The sequence below is a fragment of the Carassius carassius genome, chromosome 15 (genome assembly GCF_963082965.1).
Source record: "Carassius carassius chromosome 15, fCarCar2.1, whole genome shotgun sequence".
In the NCBI taxonomy this organism is placed as follows: Eukaryota; Metazoa; Chordata; class Actinopteri; order Cypriniformes; family Cyprinidae; genus Carassius; species Carassius carassius.
In genome coordinates this window covers 26,528,819-26,548,664 of record NC_081769.1, presented here as the reverse complement: position 1 = coordinate 26,548,664, position 19,846 = coordinate 26,528,819, and the positions used below count along the sequence as shown (strand labels likewise).

Here is a 19,846-nt window from a genome sequence, read left to right as displayed (position 1 = left end):
CAGGGGATTATGGGATGGATATGGGGGGAGAAGTGATTATCAATAAAAGGCCAGACAAACAAGGATGAGTCAATAGACTCTTAACTGGAAACACAGAGTCAAGAACACACACACACACACACACGCACGCACGCACACACACACACACACACACACACACACAAATAAGATCTCACCTATGGTGTCTCCTTGTTCATGCACCATGCTGGCCAAGTCCTTCATAATCTGATTGACGTCCAGCATGTCTCTCTGCAAAAACAAAACAGAGGTTGCAGCTCAGAAGTGAGTAAAGCAAACATCACAGTGCTCTTTAATGGTCTTTTATACAGTATCATGCTTCTTGTGTTACTTTAAGTAAACTAAACAACAACAAATGCAGTAGAGAGATACACATTATCACACATAAACAGAAGTTGATGCTTATGGGTGTAGATCAGCAATAACTATATAGACTTTGTCCACTGCATAATTAATGTAAAAAAAAAAAAAAAAAAAAAAAAAAACCTTTAATACATTTTCATGAGCCCCAAAGAAACTACAATTGAATAAAAATAGCCATTAATGATTTTTACTTTAATTGCATGATAATATTATACAATTTCAGAAAAAAAAAATTACACCTTTAATTACACCATTTAGCGTATTAAACTGGATATTTAAAAACTAAAACTAATATAAAAACAAGCAAAGAGAACAACATGTGGTGATGCAGATATTACTTTTATTATTATTTTTTTAAGCTTAATGACCCCAAGTCTCAACTAATCTCTGCAATTCTCCAGTTGTGATCCTTGGAGAGTCTTCAGTCACTCAAACTCTCATCTTCACTGTGCATTAGGAGAATATATAGACACATGTCCTCTTCCATGCAGATTTGTAAGATCTTCAGTTGATTGGAACCCCTTAATTATTGCTCTGATGGTGGAAATGGCGAATTTCAATGCTTTAGCTCTTTTCGTACAGCCACTTTCTATTTTGTGAAGCTCAGCAATCTTGTTCTGTACATCAGAACTATATTCTTTGGTTTTACTCTTTGTGATGGATGCTCTTTGTGAGGGCTATTTGTCCTTTGTGTTCCTCATATTTATAATCCTGTGGAACAGGAAGCCATGGCTGGACAATTTCATGCTCTTAGTCACCCTGGTGTGCAGAAAAAAAATAAAATAAAATAAATAAATAAAAAAATAAAAAGTAATAAATAAATAAATACAATGGTAATATACTTCAGAGATATTCTACTCGAAATAATTTGTAGGGGTGCCAATAATTGTGGCCAACATGCATTGGAGAAAACAATTACTGTATATAATCATGTGATTTTCTCCCCATTTTCAATTGTTTTACTTCATTGCAACGTTACAATTCTGTGAATTCTTTGAATGACAGATCAAAAGGATAAATGATGCAGATTTATTTTCACAGCCGCCTTTGCTCATATTCACCAAGGATGCCAAATATAGTGGAGGCCACTGTGTTTATATATATATATATATAAATCTTGACAATAGAGTGGAACTAAACTAAAATTAACTGAAAAGAATAATAAAAACATCTGATTTATAATAACCCTGAAATTTGGAGATATGAATATTTTATTATTTATGTGTCAAAATTATCATTAATATCATCATTAATATTTAATATTTTTATTTGCATATATTTTAAAGTTGAAAATAAGCTTTTTATTCAATACATAATTAAATTTGTTATCAAGTATTGTGAAATACTGGTATAGTTATTGAATACTTAAAACTAAATAAACTGAAAACTGAAAAACTGAAATTTGTATAAAAACTGTGAAACTAACAAAAATGTACATTGAAGAAAGGAAATAAAAATCAAATCTAAATTACATTCAGAAATGAATTCGGAATTATTATATCAAGAATTAAAAAATGGCCTGATTTTTATTATACACTATCATTCATATAATATATATTAGGGTTAAAAGATGCTGTTTGTATTCAATAGATGGAAAATAAAAATGTGTATAGTTATTGGCAACTCAAATTATGCTATTGTGACAACACTATCATAATATACTTAGTCTTAACATACCAAAAACATACAACATAGAGGGAGATCACGTGACCCTTCTGCTCAATGCATGCATAGTCCTTCGCTCGGCTCACTTTGTCAAAAATTTTATATATCCTGTAAGTAAAATTTGAACCGCTCTTTACCTATCCCACTATGAGTAACCAAGCAGTCAAGGGCGTTCAGAAAAGAGAGATTGAACAATCACCAATAAAGAAAAATAAATCTAAAGTTTCCACCATCTCCAGAGAGGATCTCGATACTGCTATAGCTGACGGTATCAAGCGAGCGCTCAAAGAGCAACAAAGTACATTCGATTCAGTTGTGGCTATGACTGTAAGAGAAGCAAAATACTCTGTACTGACCCCAGCACTCCGTGATCTACATTTGGATATACAAACGACAAACGATTCTGTAAAAGAGCTAAAAACAGAAGCTGAAAAGCTAGCCAACACAGCAAAGCGGACATGGACATTGAATTACGGACATTGAAGATAGGAGAAGGAGAAATAACATATGACTGGTGGTGTTGCCGGAGGGGGCCGAGGAATCTGATGCAGCTGGCTTTCTCAGAGCAAATCTTTCTAAATGGATCCCTTCACTGAAAGGCCGTGAAATCGAGATTCCGTGTACTAAGATGGCATGACTGCTGAGCGATCCTGTAGGGTGTTTGGCAGGCATATCCAGTGAAATACATGCAGGACAATGTCACGCTACTATTTTTCCCAACTTTAGTCCAGCCACAAGTACCAAGAGAAGGAGCTTTAATCCAGTCTTGAAGAAGATGACAGAACTCAATCTTCAGCCCTTCCTCACCTATCCGGCTGTATTTAAACTACGTCACAAAGGTGAGCATTATGTTCGACTCTCTTAAAAAGGTGGAGGATTTTGTTACTTCATTATCACTGTAGACGTATTCGGCAGCACTACAAAGCAGTGGGAAGGCAACGGCTACCGTCTCCATCCTTTCAGCTCAACGAGGGAAAATCAGCGATGAGGTCTGCGGTGATACTAACTGCCCTGAAGAGAACACTAACAAGGAGGCCATGGACACTTGCTAATTTCTTTTTGGAATCTTGCCCCTGTCCTGTACGCTCGTTCACTGACTGGTAAATAATAATGATTTATTTTATTTATTATAAGTATTTTTCGGGCTAATGGTGAGCAGTTCGATCTCTAAGCTTATGGCTCAGTGGGCCTTTTGGGGACATGTCTTGTGTTGAAGTGGACTGGTCAAGCATCGAAATTAGTTTATTTTGTTTATGCAGGCCTTCTATCTCCATAATGTGTGGTCTGCTTTGAATTTTGTGCATAGTTGTTCATTGTTCCTTTTTCTTTTTTTTTATGCCCTTCAACAGAGATCAATACTTATATATATATTTTTTTTTTTTTTTTTTTTTTAAGGATTATGCATCCAGGTGGATTGGTATTTAGGATACATACTAACATCTACATCTCACTGGCAGCATGACATTGATTCTTTTTTTCTTCACATAGGTATAATTTTGACATTGCAAGTACACAATGCAGGTTCTGAATATCTTATCATTGAATGTGAATGGCCTAAATTCTCCTATTAAGCGTACCCAGATATTAGAATATTTGCACCGTAAATCGATTTCCTGTGCCCTGATACAAGGGTCCCATTTAAAACAATGCAATGTGGCACATTTTCAAAACAAGTATTACAAACTGGCAGCCTTCTCTTGTGCTCGTAATAAAACTAAGGGGGTGCTTATCTTAGTTGATAGGAGGTTACATTTAACTATTGAATATCAGGGCCGGATTAAGACAAATTTGGGCCTGATGCTGCAGCGCAAAAATTGCCTTTTTTTTCTTCTTGGCATTGGTTCATGTGCATTCGACACTCACCGTACATGTGCACTCAGACCGACCAATAAGCGACGCAACCAGCCTGACTTTATTGAACATGAATATTAATAACCACATATTATCATAACGATTCAAGATTAACATCAAGCTATGTAACATTAACATTCAATAGCAATTGTCTGAAAATGCACTTAATGCAGAAAAGGCTAAACCAGATCAACTTAATCTATGCATATTGTGACTCTTACTACTTCGCTGCTTACTTATATTGCTGTTTTTCGAGCCTTAGCAAGCGCAAATTCTTCGATCATGTCAGTGAAGTCAAGGCTGCCCAGCAGCTCATGCTCAATGGTCATTAACATCAGCATGTTTAGCCTTTCCTGCCCCACTGAGGACCGCAGCTCTCCTTTGACTATTCCCAACTTTGAGAAGCTCCACTCGCCTGAGGCATTGGACACCATCATGCACAGATAGATGCGCAACCCAATTTCGACGTTTGGAAATGTCTGAGAAAGATTTAACGATGACAAAAGCTTGTACATGGTAAGCTTTGCTGATTTGCTCACAGTCACCGGTTTCTGAGTGTGCATAAATGCAGCAAACCCTATCAGCTAATTTTGCCCAATTAATACAATCAGTTACATGGTTTAAAAAGTCATTTATTTATTTATTTTCAGTAATTTATCAAAATATTTAAAAAGGTTTGCTGCATGGATAAAATACTTGTATATATATATAAAAGTGTTTTATTTCTCACATAGGTCTATTTATTCATTGTATTTATATAGGCCTATATATAGCCTAGCTTTATTATGTTTTTCTGTTAGTATTTTTTACAGGTCACAAACTGGGTACAAGATAAACTGGATCAAATTTGCTTTAATGCCAATTAACAATGTTGAAGTTCTATGCTTTAATGCCAATTAACAATGTTGAAATTCTACTATCCCCTCATTCATTCCTATTAAAGATTATTTCATTTACTTAGGTATTACCATATATAAAGAAACAATTTAATAACATTTTAGTCAAGATCAGAAGTGATACTCAAAGATGGAATAATCTTAAAGTTTCTCTCGAGGGCAAAATCTCCACCATCAATGAATTTGTTACCTCGGCTTAATTTTATTTTTTCTAGGTTGCCGCTTTCCCCTCCTCCAGGTTACTTTAAGGAGATCAATTCCACAATTTCCCAGTTTATCTGGAATGGTAAACGACCCAGAATAAAACTTGTCACATTGCAGCATCCTATACTTTCAGGAGGATTGGTTGTGCCAAATTTTTTATTATATCATTTGTCATCTCAAATTAAGGCTCTTCTACAGTATTTGAGTTGATCCTTAATCTAAAGCTTAATGGAGAGTATTCTTACAATGTTAAACCATATAGGCTCCAAGATATTTTATTTGCTGGCACAGGAAATAAAAATGATGTATATGAATTTGGCCCGGTTGTGGCCAATTCTATTAGGATCTAGAAAAGGGTTTAATGTCTGAAGGGAGGACATTTAAAATTTTGTAACAACACACCCTTATGGTACAACTTAAATTTTATATGCAGAAATCGGCCATTTGTCCAGCCCTCTTGGTCTACATTGGGCATAAACACATGTGGTGACTAATATGATAACCAAGGACTGCTCATTTCAAGAACTAAAAACTAAGTTTTGTTTACCAGGATCATCATATTTTGTCTTTTTTCAGTTATGTTCTTCTTTCAGGGCAGACATATATGAAACATATATGGAATCGTGAATTAACAGATTTTGACTTATCGTCAACTGGGAGAGGGTATGGTCTAATCCAGTGGTTCCCAAACTTTTCCATTCCACGACCCACCTAGACAAGTGTAATATATTTCACGACCCACCAAAATATTAAAAAAAAAAAAAAAACAACGAGTGAAATTACTTTAAACCTAATCTTACTTAAAATTTTTATGACAGAAATTAAGTATTTAAGAAAAATAACCATTTTATTTTAGAGTACAACTGAAAATTTCACTACAAATTTACAAGTTTTAATTTTTGTTTACTGGCGTTAAAATATGTAGTGTCCATAAAAACGTGAAGCAGGCTCACTCCAGTGAAGTGTGATCTGCGCTGCTGTGTTTTGTTGCATTCATGATCCTTCCGTGTGTGTCGGCGAGAACGGAGCACAATCCAACACTTTTTTAGAAAAGCATAAGAAGCAAAGCAGAACTATCTAAAACAGTTTGGAGATTAAAATAATTGTGAAATAGGTAAAAAAAGACCGATTGAACCTTTTAATGACATTGCTCTGAGACCTTCAAAACACGCAACGCACACGGACTTAATTGCAATTTGAAAATCACACTAAGGATATTGCAGTTCATTATTAATGTTGGTGGGCTATATCGTTGTGATGAGTGGGTTCCCAGTTCCCGCCTCCTTCTTCCTGTGATTGTGAAGATTTTAATGTTTTACACTGGTGCCGAAGCCAGGGAGGAAGGAGGGGCGCGCTGCCGAAGATCCTTCGCCGCTGGGGTGAATCCGCAGTGCCATCGAGCAGGGCGAAGGAGTCTGCCGCCGAGGGTGCTCGATGTGGTGGGCTGGAGTGAGTTGCCGGGGGGGGGGGGGGCGAACTCACTCCAGCCCACCGCCTCGATGACTCCTTCGTGGAAAGAGGTGGGAACCGGCGGACAATCAAACAAAGTTTTAATAACCAAATAAACACAAAACAGCGCGACAGCCCCTCTCGGATGACTGCCGTGCACAAATAAAAAACAAACACAAAATAAAACCCAGGCCTGGTCCTCTCTCGTCCTTCACTGTCATCGCTCCTCTTTTGTATCTTTCCGATCTCCTCCGTGGTTCTTGAGACCGGTGAGTGTTGCTCATTTCCCAATCACTCCACCGGCCTAGCTCTGTTCCCATGGCACTAGGCCCCGCCCCACTCGTCACATTCGTGCAGCCCTAGACTGAACTGTGTTAGTGTCTGTGTGTCATTGAAACGCAAAATTAGCTGCAGCCAAGTGACTTTGTGCGACCCACCTTGTTCCATTCCGTGACCCACGAGTGGGTCGCGACCCACAGTTTGAAAACCCCTGGTCTAATCTAACTTTAACTTCTAAAAACTTGGCTCATCGTCTTATCCATTTAAAAGTCATCCATAGAGCAAATATAACTCCATAATGAATTTTAAAATGAAACTGCAATCGACCTGTAACTGTCATATCTGTAACATGGTATCAACAGGAACTTTTAATCACGTTTTGGGAATGCCTATAGACTCAGGTGAATTCTGTTTTATCATTTTTACTAAAACTTAAAAATTACATGTTTAATGCATGTTTATGTCTTCTCGATGACAATTCTCACTCCTGTTTAAGTTCATTAAAGAAGATAATTTTGTTTGCTGGTTTTACAGCTGCAAAGAAGACAATGATACAAAATTGGTTTACTCCATACATGTGTGCAAAAACATTCTGGATTCATAGCCTCCTTAAAATAGTGTCTTGTGAATGTAAAACAGCACGACTGAATAAGGCTAAACCTTGTATCATCGATGCATGGCAATATTTTTCTTCAACAATATTGGACTGTATAAAGGAAGGATCATATGAAAAAAAAAAATTTCAGATTGTAAAATTACTGATGTGTCTGTTGCTTCCCCTTCCATGTTTTGTTTGTTTGAATTGATGTTGTTTTGTTGAATTAAAGACAATAAAAAAGTTGATAAAAAAAAAAACTACATTCAACAGAGAGAACAAACGTGTTAAAAGTAAAGCTCCTCTTCTGGTGCTGTTTCATGTCAAAATTCCCTCTACACAGGCCTGAAGCAACATGGTGTCTTCTAAAGCCTGAGTCTATCTCCTGCTCACAGGCCTTTTTGTCTCCATACACAACCCTATGCAAGTGCAGCTGGGTCAGTGGAGCTCAAACCATTGAGCCATTCATCACAGGTGTCTGCAATTGTTTGGGAAACTGGCAGCCGTCCTGGCTCTTGGCACAAACTGTTTGGCCGGAGCCAAAATGGCCCCTAGCAAATCACATTTAACTACAGAGTTTCTGCATTTTCTCTCTCTCGCCGTCAGTACCATTACAGAGCAACATATTTATTTTTCCCACCAAGGCATTTGCACAATTTAAATTCAGTGTGTAGAAATGACAGGATAAGGAGTGTATTTACACTTTATTGGATGGGAGAAATTTAAAGGATTTTTAAGAAAGAAAAACCACGATACACATGTAGTTAGAGCAATCCTTAGTTCATGTACTGTAATGTTTACAATTCCTGTTTTAGTAAACATTTCTCCATGGAGCTCCATCCCCTTTGAGAATTGGGTTTGCAGCTAACAGACACTGAATTCAGAATAAATCAAAGCACAAGTCATACCGCCAAACATAATTCAACACACTGAAGGAAGGCTGGGGGAAAGAAAATGTCTGATGGAATATGAAGAAATTACTTAAATGACCAAAACAAACTTTACAGTTTGAATAAACTTTTAGACAAATAATTAGCTTTATTATCTATCAAGCATAATGACATCTGTCTGGTGAGATATGCACTAGTATCATAAAATGTAAAAACATAAAAAATATATCTAAACATAAATATAGATTTTATATAGAAAATAACATGTAAACTACAGTTGAATTTTTTGGGTTTGGAAAAATGTTTTTAAAAGAGTCTTTTATGTTCATAGGACATATCTGAATAAAAATACAGATGCAATATTGAAAGATTATTGTGAATATGTAATAGGGTTGGTAAGATTATCTTAACGTTGTCGAAATATAAAAAAATGTATATGCTCACCAAGGCTGTGCTTATCTTACAAAAAATACAGTAATATTATGAAATATTATTATTTTTTATTTATTTATTTATTTATTTTTTGTAGTGTATCTTAAAATTTAATTTATTCCTGTGAAGGTAAATCTGAATTTCCAGCATTACTGCAGTCTTACACATGATCCTTCAGAAATCATTCTAATATACTTATATGGTTCTCACGAAACAGTTTATATTATTATCAATCAAATAAATAAATAAACAAATAAAAATAGTTATGCTGCTTAATATTCCATGACACTTTTTTTTAATTGACTCTTTGATGAATAAAAAGCTCAAAAGTTCAGCTTTTGATCACCTTTGCTGAATGTAATTCAACCTTCCTGAATAAAAGCATTGAAAATATTACTGACCCAAAACTTTTAAATGATAGTGTATGTATATTTGAGACCCACCAAAAGCAATAAACAAATAAGCAAAACAATAAATAAACCTATGGTTCGAATTCAATCAGAAATAAAAATAATTCAGTTAACATGCACATTAGTGTGTTTGAGTCTTTATATACTGTATAAAGAGTCAGAAAGTGACGTATTGATTTTGAGAGCACTTTGTGCCCTTCTGCTCAGGGGGAGTCTGGGTAGCCCTGGGGGCTGAGGTGTCCCACTTTACATCATTTATAAGGGTTAAAATAAGCACACAGAGTTCCAGAGCTCCCTTATGACCCAAAACCCACTGCTCCTCTTTATGCTACACTTTCATGAAGATCTACAGTCTTGATATCCCCTGAGACTGTGTGCAGTGGAGGCGCTTCACAGACGGGCCACTTTGAGTGGTTGAGATGCGGTTGAGTGCTTTAGGTAACATGAACCAATGAAGCAGTTGGAAGTTCTACAGCTTTAACTTTCCAGTCCAGATCAATCATGGAGGTAAATCTAAAGAGTACCAAAACCATGACAAGTTTTTGCAGCTTATGTCCCTCATTGAACTAAGCAGAAACCATGTCAATTTTCAGTAGCTAGTAAGAAACATTATTTTTCTTTCCACACTAGAGACAAATAGTTGTTTCATTCTTCTTCTTCTTTAAAGTAAAAGTTCACTTAAAATGAAACTTTTGTCATCATTATCCACCTTCAAGTTGCTCTAAATCTGTATATTATATATGGTAACCAAAAAGACCTATGACAGTTTTTATTTTCTTGTCTTTTTTTTCCAAGAAATATTACTATTATTATTATTATTATTATTATTATTATTATTATTATTATTATTATTAACAATGCTGAAAACAGTTTAGCAGCTTAATATTAAATAATTATTAATTTGATTATTATTACTTTTATTAGGATCATTTGATGAATTGAAGGTTCAGTATTTAATTTTACTACTCTAAGAAATGTAACATGTTGGACTAGAGAACATTTAGCCTATGTGACGAGCGTTAGACTGTGAAAAAAAGTTGCTGTGCATTGAAATTATATTTAACAAGTCATGTAGACTACACCCATGAAACTTTTATGCTCAAAGCTTTACCTTGACTGAATAGTTGTTGTTTTTTAATTTATTTTTTAGCTGCTGCCACATTCTTTTTTCTTTTCTTTTTTTTTCTTTAATGCCGTGATATCATTAAAATGAACAATTTGGAGTTTTCACCTCTGCTATAATAACAGGGATTAAGAATTTAAGTTATATGTTGACTCTTTTTGAAGGGAGCTGTTGCCATGGTGAATCCTAATCTCGGAGCTGCATTGATCATGACTTCTCAAAGTCTTGGTGCACACGCTAAACTCAGACTCAACCTACTCAGAGTGGATTGAACTAACTCAGTTCAACTGTTCCGAAACCGAAAACTCTGAGTTTCCCATCTCAGGCTAAGTCAACATAGAATTCAAGTTTAAATTCAGAGTTGGTTGAACCTCCTTATTAAAACGGCCCCTGAAATGCTAATTTGTGCAGCGATATAAAAGGCTATAAATAGCTTATTTCAACAACATTAAACGTTTAAATTCTACATGAGATCACAAAAGGAAGTTATTACAAACATTCGATGGTGGTTTAAAGTAAGATTTGAGTAAAAGTGTAATATTAATGGCCTAAATTCTCTTATGTAGCTTGATGCTAATGTTAGCTCTAATGCAGCTGCAGAACATGTGCAATTATGCTTCATGATGCATTTTGGCAAAATAATTGACGTAAGGTCGCAGGCCTGTAAATGTATATTGGGATCGAAGCGATGTAAGGGTTAAGGCTAATAATGGCTGAATAAAACAAAAGAATAATGACAAAAATCCTGACAATCGAGCCGTCATCTGATGAAATCAAATAGGCCACACATAAGATAAAGACAATAGTTGTGCTGTGATTCAGCTTGCATGTTAAATTAGAGAAGCAATTGTGTTTTAACTGAAAGCACTGGTCCCTGGACCACAAAACCAGTCCTAAGTAGCATGTGTATATTTGTAGCAATAGCCAACAATACATTATATGGGTCAAAATGATAAGATTTCTAGTTTATGCAACAAATTATTATGATATTAAGTAAAGATCATGTTCCATGAAGATATTTTGTAAATTTCCTACCGTGAACATCAAACTTAATATAATTATTTGTATTATTATAATTTTTTGCAATGTGCAATATGTACAATATTTATACAGAAGTCATTCTAATATGCTGATTTGTTGCTCAAGAAACATTTCTTAATCTGCAATAAAAATAATTATAAAAAAGAGAAACATTTCTTATTATTATCAATATAAAAAATAGTTAAGTGGTTTAAGTGCTGCTTAATATTTCCGCAGAAACATATATTTTTTTATACCGTAAATATATCAAAATATAATAATTTTTAAAATATCTTCATATATATAAATTTTTTTTTTTTTTTTGGAATGCACAATATGTACTATATTTACCATCTTAATAATATAAAACCAGTTTTCATCAGTAATGCCATATTCTGACAAACAAGAAATGTGCCTGGTTTGCCTTTTCAAACCTAGCCTTAATGTTGAACAGCAGACTACAGTGCAAGTGTCATGTGGATCAGATCGATGCTCTTTTCCCTAGTACTGCGATTAAGTTGCTCATGTCTGTCACGGTTCATGAATTCACAGTTTTCTTCGTGTCTCGTGTATTTGTTGTTCTGTGTGTGTGTGGGCGTGACCGCTCGTTCCTGCTGATCTCATTCCCCGCATCAGCTGCTGCCAATTCACTCAACTATAAAGACTCATTGCACTCTCCTCTCTTTTTCAGATCGTTGTTTGGTGTCCTCAGTGTGTGTCATCGTGTGCCGTTTCCAGTCCTGTTCCTGATTCGAGTTTCCTGTTCGGTGTCTTCGTGGTGTTCGTCTCATCTCGTCTGGATGTTCACTGTCACTGGATTCACCGTCTCCTGTCTTCACCAGGATGCTGACCATCTAGTCCCTGAGCCACCAGCCCACCCGTGTTCCTGTACTTCTTTGTGTCTTTTGACCCTCAATAAAGAGTTACTTGCATCATTGCTTCTGCTTCATGTATTATGACAGAACGATCTGACCAAGCGATGGAAGCAGCAAGCGGATCCTCTTCTCCTCTGGAAGAATTCATCAAGTCCAGTATTTCACGGATGGATTCCCAGGAGAGGAACATGACTGAATCGGGTCGGGCTATTCAAGCTCTTGTGGCGCAGGTGTCCGAGCTCACCCAGCAATTGCAACATCTATGAGCTCCCACTGCGCCACCCACATCGGCCGCTCCCCCCGTACCTCTACAGAGCGCCTCCCAGTCAGAGCCCCGCCTACCTGTTCCTGAGTTATACAACGGTGAGCCAAACTATTGCAGAGCATTCCTAACGTGCTGTTCAATGCATTTTTCTCTGCAGCCCAGGACCTTTGCCACTGAACAGAGCAAGGTGGCATTTGTGCTCACACTACTGACTGGGAGGGAAGCGCTATGGGGGACGGCAGTGTGGGAGAACCAAGATCCATGCTGTGCTTCGTTCCAGACACTCGCCGCCGAAATGAGGATGGTATTCGACCGCGCGGTCGCGGGAAGAGAAGCGGCACGGATCCTTGCGGACCTCAATCAAGGCGGAAGATCTGTATCTGATTACGCTATCGAGTTCCGGACTTTGGCGGCAGAGTGTCAGTGGAACGAGGAGGCGCAGTGGGATATGTTCCTGCATGGGCTGGCTGACCGCGTCCTGAGAGAGATTTATGCTCTGGACTTACCTATTACACTCAATGGGTTGATTGAACTGGCGCTTCGTGTGGATTCCCGACTCTCTCGAATCGAACGTCTGAAGTTACTTGCCCGGGTCTCTGGAGCGGCTGAGACCATGCGATCCAGCGGCAGGGACGCGGTCAGCCCCGTCTACGATCACGAGCCCATGCAGGTCGGGCGAGCTCGGCTTTCCCGGGAGGAGAAGGAAAGGCGGAGATCCCAGGGCCTTTGCCTTTACTGTGGAACTGCAGGACATTTTGCTTATAACTGCCCGGTAAAAGGGCAAGGCCGGAAGTAAATCTGAGGCTACTGTCGGGTGGGATCTCCGCTGAGAAGACCTCATCAACATATACGCTCCTCCCGGTAAGACTAAGATGGTCAGCCAACATTCTGGACTCCCCCCTCGGTATCAGGACCTGAAGGAAGTGTTCAGTAAGTCTCGAGCTGCTTCTCTCCCTCCGCATCATCCCTATGACTGTGCTATAGAGTTACTGCCAGGTACGTCTCAGCCTAAGGGCAAGTTATATTCACTTTCTGTTCCAGAAAGAGAGGCTATGGAGAAATATATTTCTGATTCTCTAGCAGCGGGGTTCATCCGTCCTTCCTCTTCTCCAGCGGGGGCGGGGTTCTTTTTTGTGGGGAAGAAGGACGGATCCCTGCGACCTTGTATTGACTACCGGGGGTTGAACAGCATCACGGTAAAGAATACTTATCCTTTACCGCTGATGTCTTCAGCCTTCGAGAGGTTGCAGGGAGCGTCGATCTTCACTAAATTGGACTTACGTAATGCTTATCATTTGGTCCGCATCAGGAAGGGGGATGAATGGAAGACTGCTTTTAACACCCCCAGGGGGCACTTTGAATACTTGGTCATGCCCTTCGGCTTGTCCAACTCCCCAGCAGTCTTCCAGGCACTCGTCAACGACGTGCTGAGAGATATGGTCGATCAGTTCATATATTTCTACCTGGATGACAGATTGATTTTTTCTTCTTCTCTCCAGGAGCACGTGCAGCACGTTCGACGAGTGCTTCAGAGGCTGCTAGAGAATGGGCTTTTTGTCAAGGTGGAGAAATGCGCTTTTCATGCACAGTCTGTTCCTTTCTTAGGGTACACAGGGAATGCGTATGGATCCTGAGAAGGTTAAGGCTGTGGTGGATTGGCCAAGTCCAGATTCCCGTAAGGCCCTACAGAGGTTTCTGGGGTTCGCCAATTTCTACTGGCGGTTCATTCGCAATTTCAGCCAACTAGACTCACCTCTGACCGCCTTGACCTCCCCCAGAACTACGTTCAGGTGGTCAGACGCAGCTGAGGCTGCGTTTGCCAAACTGAAAGGCCGCTTTGTTTCAGCCCCCATCTTAGTTACCCCTGATCCATCACGTCAGTTCGTGGTGGAGGTCGATGCGTCAGAGGTGGGGGTAGGTGCAGTGCTATCCCAACGTTCTTCTGCAGACGACAGAATGCATCCATGCGCGTTTTTGTCTCACCGTTTGTCCCCTGCCGAACGCAATTATGATATTGGTAACCGAGAGTTGTTGGCAGTCAAGTTAGCATTGGAAGAATGGCGTCACTGGTTAGAAGGGTCGGGGGTACCTTTTATCGTTTGGACCGATCATAAAAAACTGGAATACATAAGAACCGCTAAAAGATTGAACTCCAGGCAGGCTCGGTGGGCACTTTTTTTTCGGACGTTTTGACTTTACTCTCTCGTACCGCCCGGGCTCCAAGAACATCAAGCCCGATTCTTTATCACGCATTTTTGACCGTTCCGATCACCCGTCTACTCCCGAGTGCATTTTTCCAGAGACCCTAATTATCTCCACACTCTCATGGGAGGTCCAATCGAAGGTCAAGACGGCCTTACAAGGGGTAACGCCTCCGGTCGGCTGTCCACCGAACCGTTTATTTGTGCCAGAGGGATTACAGTCCAACGTTATTCAGTGGGGGCATTGTTCCAATGTGGCTTGCCATCCAGGAGTCAGTCGCACTACATCTTTAGTCAAGCAACGATTTTGGTGGCCACGTTTCCATTCGTTCATTCCATGTTTCCAAAATAAAACCTGTGTTTCATTCTCGTATTAATACGCCTGTCCCGGCCCCGCCGCGACTCGTAGAAGGGGAACCTACATATTCGGTTAATCGTATTCTGGACTCAAGGTGGAGGGGACGTGGATTCCAGTACTTGGTGGACTGGGAAGGTTACGGTCCGGAGGAGAGAAGTTGGGTTCCTGCTAGAGATATCCTGGATCACTCCCTTATTGATGATTACAATCGACAGGTAAGGGAGTCTGGGGACGCCAGGAGGCGTTCCTAGGAGAGGGGGTACTGTCACGGTTGATGAATTCACTGTTTTCTTCATGTCTCGTGTATTTGTTGTTCTGTGTGTGTGTGAGTGGGTGTGACCGCTCTTCCTGCTGATCAGCACGCCAGCTGATCTCATTCCCCACATCAGCTGCTGCCAATTCACTCACCTATAAAGACTCATCGCACTCTCCTCTCTTTGTCAGATCGTTGTTTGGCATTCCTCAGTGTGTGTCATCGTGTGCCGTTTCCAGTCCTGTTCCTGATTCGAGTTTCCTGTTCGGTGTCTTTGTGGTGTTTGTCTCATCTTGTCTGGATGTTCACTGTCACTGGATTCACCGTCTCCTGTCTTCACCAGCACCATCTGACCATCTAGTCCCTGCACCACCAGCCCACCCGAGTTCCTGTACTTCTTTGTGTCTTTTGACCCTCAATAAAGAGTTACTTGCATCGTTGCTTCCGCTTCATGTATTATGACAATGTCAAACATCATTCTGTTTTCATCTGGAGAGAGAAAGATAGAGAACAAGATATAGGGAGAGAGCGTGCGAACACAGGTCTGATAGGACTCAAAGGGTCCGCCTTTGTTTCATTAGATACAAAATGTCAGACATCTGCTGCAACTGCACCACAAACGCACACACACTTTAGCGAGAGCCGCTGAGAGCAACAGCAGCAGCCACACAATTAAATGTGTGGACTGATAAGGCTATCGATGTCGTGGGAAAAAAAACACACTCTCCCAAACAGAAGATGACTGACACTTCTAGGAATGCAACATGCCAGGAAGTTTTGCAGGAGCACAGACTGACAGGAGCGAATTGGAGAGTGACTATAAGCCATCAGACGGCTTATCTAAGACAAGAAAACACTGAGGAAAGCTCAGAGAGAGATTTGTGTGAGGAAAAGACAGATAGGAGAATTGTAGTGATTGACTATATACTGCAGGGCTGCTGAGATTTCACAGTGAGTTGAGAAATTATTTGTGGTTTGTGTCCACTTTAAAATAACTGACAGACAGGGGATGGATGGACAAGATACAGTATGTGAAATACTGTGAAATAATCTAATAAAGTCCAACTTGACATTTTATACATCTTCAGTCAAAAGAGAGCCCTCTGGTGTTACTGCTGAAAGATGCACCAAAAGTTTTGTTTATCCAGTCCCAAAAATGACCAGTCAATTTAACCTTTAAATTTAAAATAAAACAGAATAATTTCAAAGATGGAATGAGCCATTTCTGCTCCACTCGCATCCCTAAACACAACTGTAAAAAAAACTGTTTCTCTTCAGTAACTCGAACTGCGTCGAAAACGCTTTGCATTCCCCAAATCGTTTCGACGCAGCGTCTCGTTCCCTCGAGGAACTAGGGTTACATACGTAACCTAGAGGCGTTTTTTGACAGTGAAGAGTGTTGATTTTGATTACAAAGCCTAAACCTGAAGCTAAAACTATTAAAAATCATTTTCAGTAAAGTAAAGCCAAAATAAAATAAAACAGAAAAAAAGATAGAAAATATTAATAATAAGAATATATAAAAAAATATAATATATATATATATATTACTTTTCATGCATGTTTTTCCCCATCTTGTTACACTTGTGCTGCTCCTGGTCAAAATGGACAAATTTCTCATTATGCTATATCATTACTTACCTACGTATTAGCAAAGGTTTTGTATTTCATTTTGGAACTGACTTGATCTCAGCTTATTCGCCTCAGTTTTTGAGTGGAAAAAAGCATTATATGTGTGTATAATAAGATTTGGTGACAACATAACACAATGCAAAATTTACAAGGAATTATTAAAAGGCTGGTAATTTTTGACCAGGAACACCAAATTAAGCAAAGGATTTTCAGCACAGCACAAACATTACATGGAAAAATAGAGAGAGAAAAAAAAGAAAAAGAAACTAATTTTAATTAATAAATGTCGCCATGGCAACTTGCCATATGACAACTAATTAAAATGTTTAAAGTACTAATAATTCAAAATATTAAACACTACAGTAGTATATGAATTATACAAAAATAACACTGAATAGTGTGACACTGAATATACTGTGAGGGGTAAAAGAAAAAAGTATCAAATATTTTCTACTTTTTGGGAGATAAACACAAAAATTGTCTACTTTTAGTTGCCTCTACACATTAAGCTAGGACAATGTACTAGCAAAAAATAAGGAGAAAGTATTTCAACAGTGAAACAAACTGACACACATTACCTTTAAAAATACAAAACTGGGCTGCAGTGGTTGAAGCTCAGAGCAGGTAATCAAAAGACAAGGCACTTAACCCCAGGTTGCTCCAGGGGATTGTCTTATAATAAGTGTATTTTTAGTCATTTTGGTTAAGCATATCTGCTAAATGACTCCTTAAATTGAAACTACACTATTATTACTTAAGCTAACACAATGAGGCAGCTCTGAACAAAATGAATGTCTCTTAATAAAGAATATGTTGGCTTCAGTCCGAGTTTTTGTACACCCTGTGCAATCCTGGCAGTGTCATTGATAAAAGGTGATAATCTAAAGTGAAAGGCCCAACAAAATGACTGGGCACAGGTTCAAAATGGCTATTGGGATCTGAAGGCTTGAAACAAACCCATGGTCCTCCACACAAGCTTAATAGCGTGCAATTTTAATGTAATTAATGATAAAAAATAATATGTATATATATATATGTGTGTGTGTGTGTGTGTGTAAGTGAGAGAGAGAGAGAGAGAGAGAGAGAAAGAGAGAGAGAGAGAGATTTATTCTTCTTTAAAGTATAATATTCACTTCTTGCAATCTGTTTTCCTGAATGGTTTACTGATTTAAAGGAAATCAGAATGAGCCACATTCCGTATCTCTGCAAAAAGAACACTTGCAATAAAATAGCTTCAGGTGAAATCAGAGTTCCTTATATAGAGGTGATAACCTCACTGCAGTAAATATCACAGTACATGGAGCTATGGTCAAGCAACAATGCATTGTTTTTATGCATTTATAAAAGCTGAAATGTGCCCTGGATGAAGCTGACGTGTTACGCTAGGTGAAGATAATATGATATGACTACCCTCTGTGTTTCTGATTTCAAGTCCTCAACTAAACCCAGCATGTATCAAAGCTCCCCTGGGGCTAACAACCTGAAATCTCCATATTTAGAAGCTGCCAGCTGGGCGTGTGTAACTCCAAGAGGGGGTTAGAAAGTATTGCGTGAACTGCGTATGATAGAATGAAAAAAAAAAAAAAAACTCGAACAGTCAGTTGGTGGCTGATAGCTTCATAATAGCTTGTGAAAAAGAATGTTCGCTCACACTGCTAGACAATCAGCTCTGAGAGCTCTGACCATCAGAAATAAGTGAGTGGGGGCACCTGTAGTGAAAAAGAAAGATAAAAACAGTTTTGAGGGGCAACATACTCCCAAAAGACAACTTTCATTCAGCACCACCAAAACATCACTTAGTGCCATATTGAAATATACAAATTTATGCACACACACACACACACACACACACACACACAGTATGTTTATTTGGTTTATTCATAATGCACAGACTGGTAACATGCAAATGAAGTAAATTTTCCTCTAATTTCAGTAAATCTGTCAGAATATAAATTCTTCTTTTAAATTCAACATTTTACTGAATACTTTTGTATGCTCAATTTTATGCAGTTTCTTATTTTTTACATAATCGTTTATTCACTCACCCGTATTATAAGCTTACTTATATATGATATATATAAATTGTTCATATACTGTATAATAATAAGCTACTACCTAACAAAGTACTACCTAGCAATAGCAAAAAGCATTCTAAATGCAAGACAGTAATGGCTTACAAATAATCTGCTCTTCATCAATCTTTACTGCAATGGTTGCCTAACATAACAGGACATTAAACCATAAAACAATGGATGGATGGATGGATAGATGGATTGGATTGGATAGATTAGATTGTTTATTTTAAACATCCACTGGCCCAAGTGAATAACACAAAAATTCTAAACCTCCAGCCTCCCAAAAAAAAAAAAAAAAAGGTAAAGGGTAAAAGTCGCTGAAGTGAGTTTTGCTTATGAGTCTGGTCTGTGAGGGGAGCTAATGCGTGGGTGATACACACAAATGAGGTGAAGCAGTGGAATATCAGATTATGGCTTTATCATAAATCATCACACGTACTGTCACATCTACAGCACAGCATATAAAAAGACAACATACCCTGTAAGACAGACAATTCTTCACAGTGGTGGTACCATTTTGTCTGCATTCTGTATCTCATATAGGAAGAAAATTGACCAGTTTATGATGCTGCACCCTTTAAAGACTGCCATAAGTGAAGTTTAATCAACATGGCTTGACAGTTGAAGAGACATGTCTCTGAAAAACATATACAAAACCCTAAAAATCTCTCTTTAACACTTTTGATACCAGAGTAAAAGCTTTTGTAGCATCCCTATTAAATATTTTAACTATTTTGTGAATGTGAAACATTTTTATTTTAGTTTTTATTTTTAGCTTTAGCGACTTTGTGATAGCCATTTTTTTCTTAAATATTTTACTACTAAACAAACCTTGCTTTGAAAAGGGCGTGGGAAAAGTGCTTTAAGTTTTCATTCGAACATTGTTTTTAAGCACTCAACAGACTCATGTTTCAATGTACAAAGCATAACGCAAAACGCATTGGAAATATAAACCTTTGCCTTTTGAAATAGAAACACAAAGATGCACTGGA

General features: G+C 38.3%; 1 protein-coding gene across 2 annotated transcripts in view; it reads right to left on the bottom strand.

The window, feature by feature from the left end:
- Positions 1-19,846, bottom strand: part of tsnare1 (T-SNARE Domain Containing 1) — a 150,179-nt gene that overhangs the window by 49,851 nt on the left and 80,482 nt on the right. For both annotated transcript variants that reach the window (XM_059567091.1, XM_059567092.1), the window contains exon 9: positions 177-249. In XM_059567091.1, the coding sequence (XP_059423074.1) occupies positions 177-249 (73 nt within the window). The remainder of the gene's footprint in view (positions 1-176; positions 250-19,846) is intronic.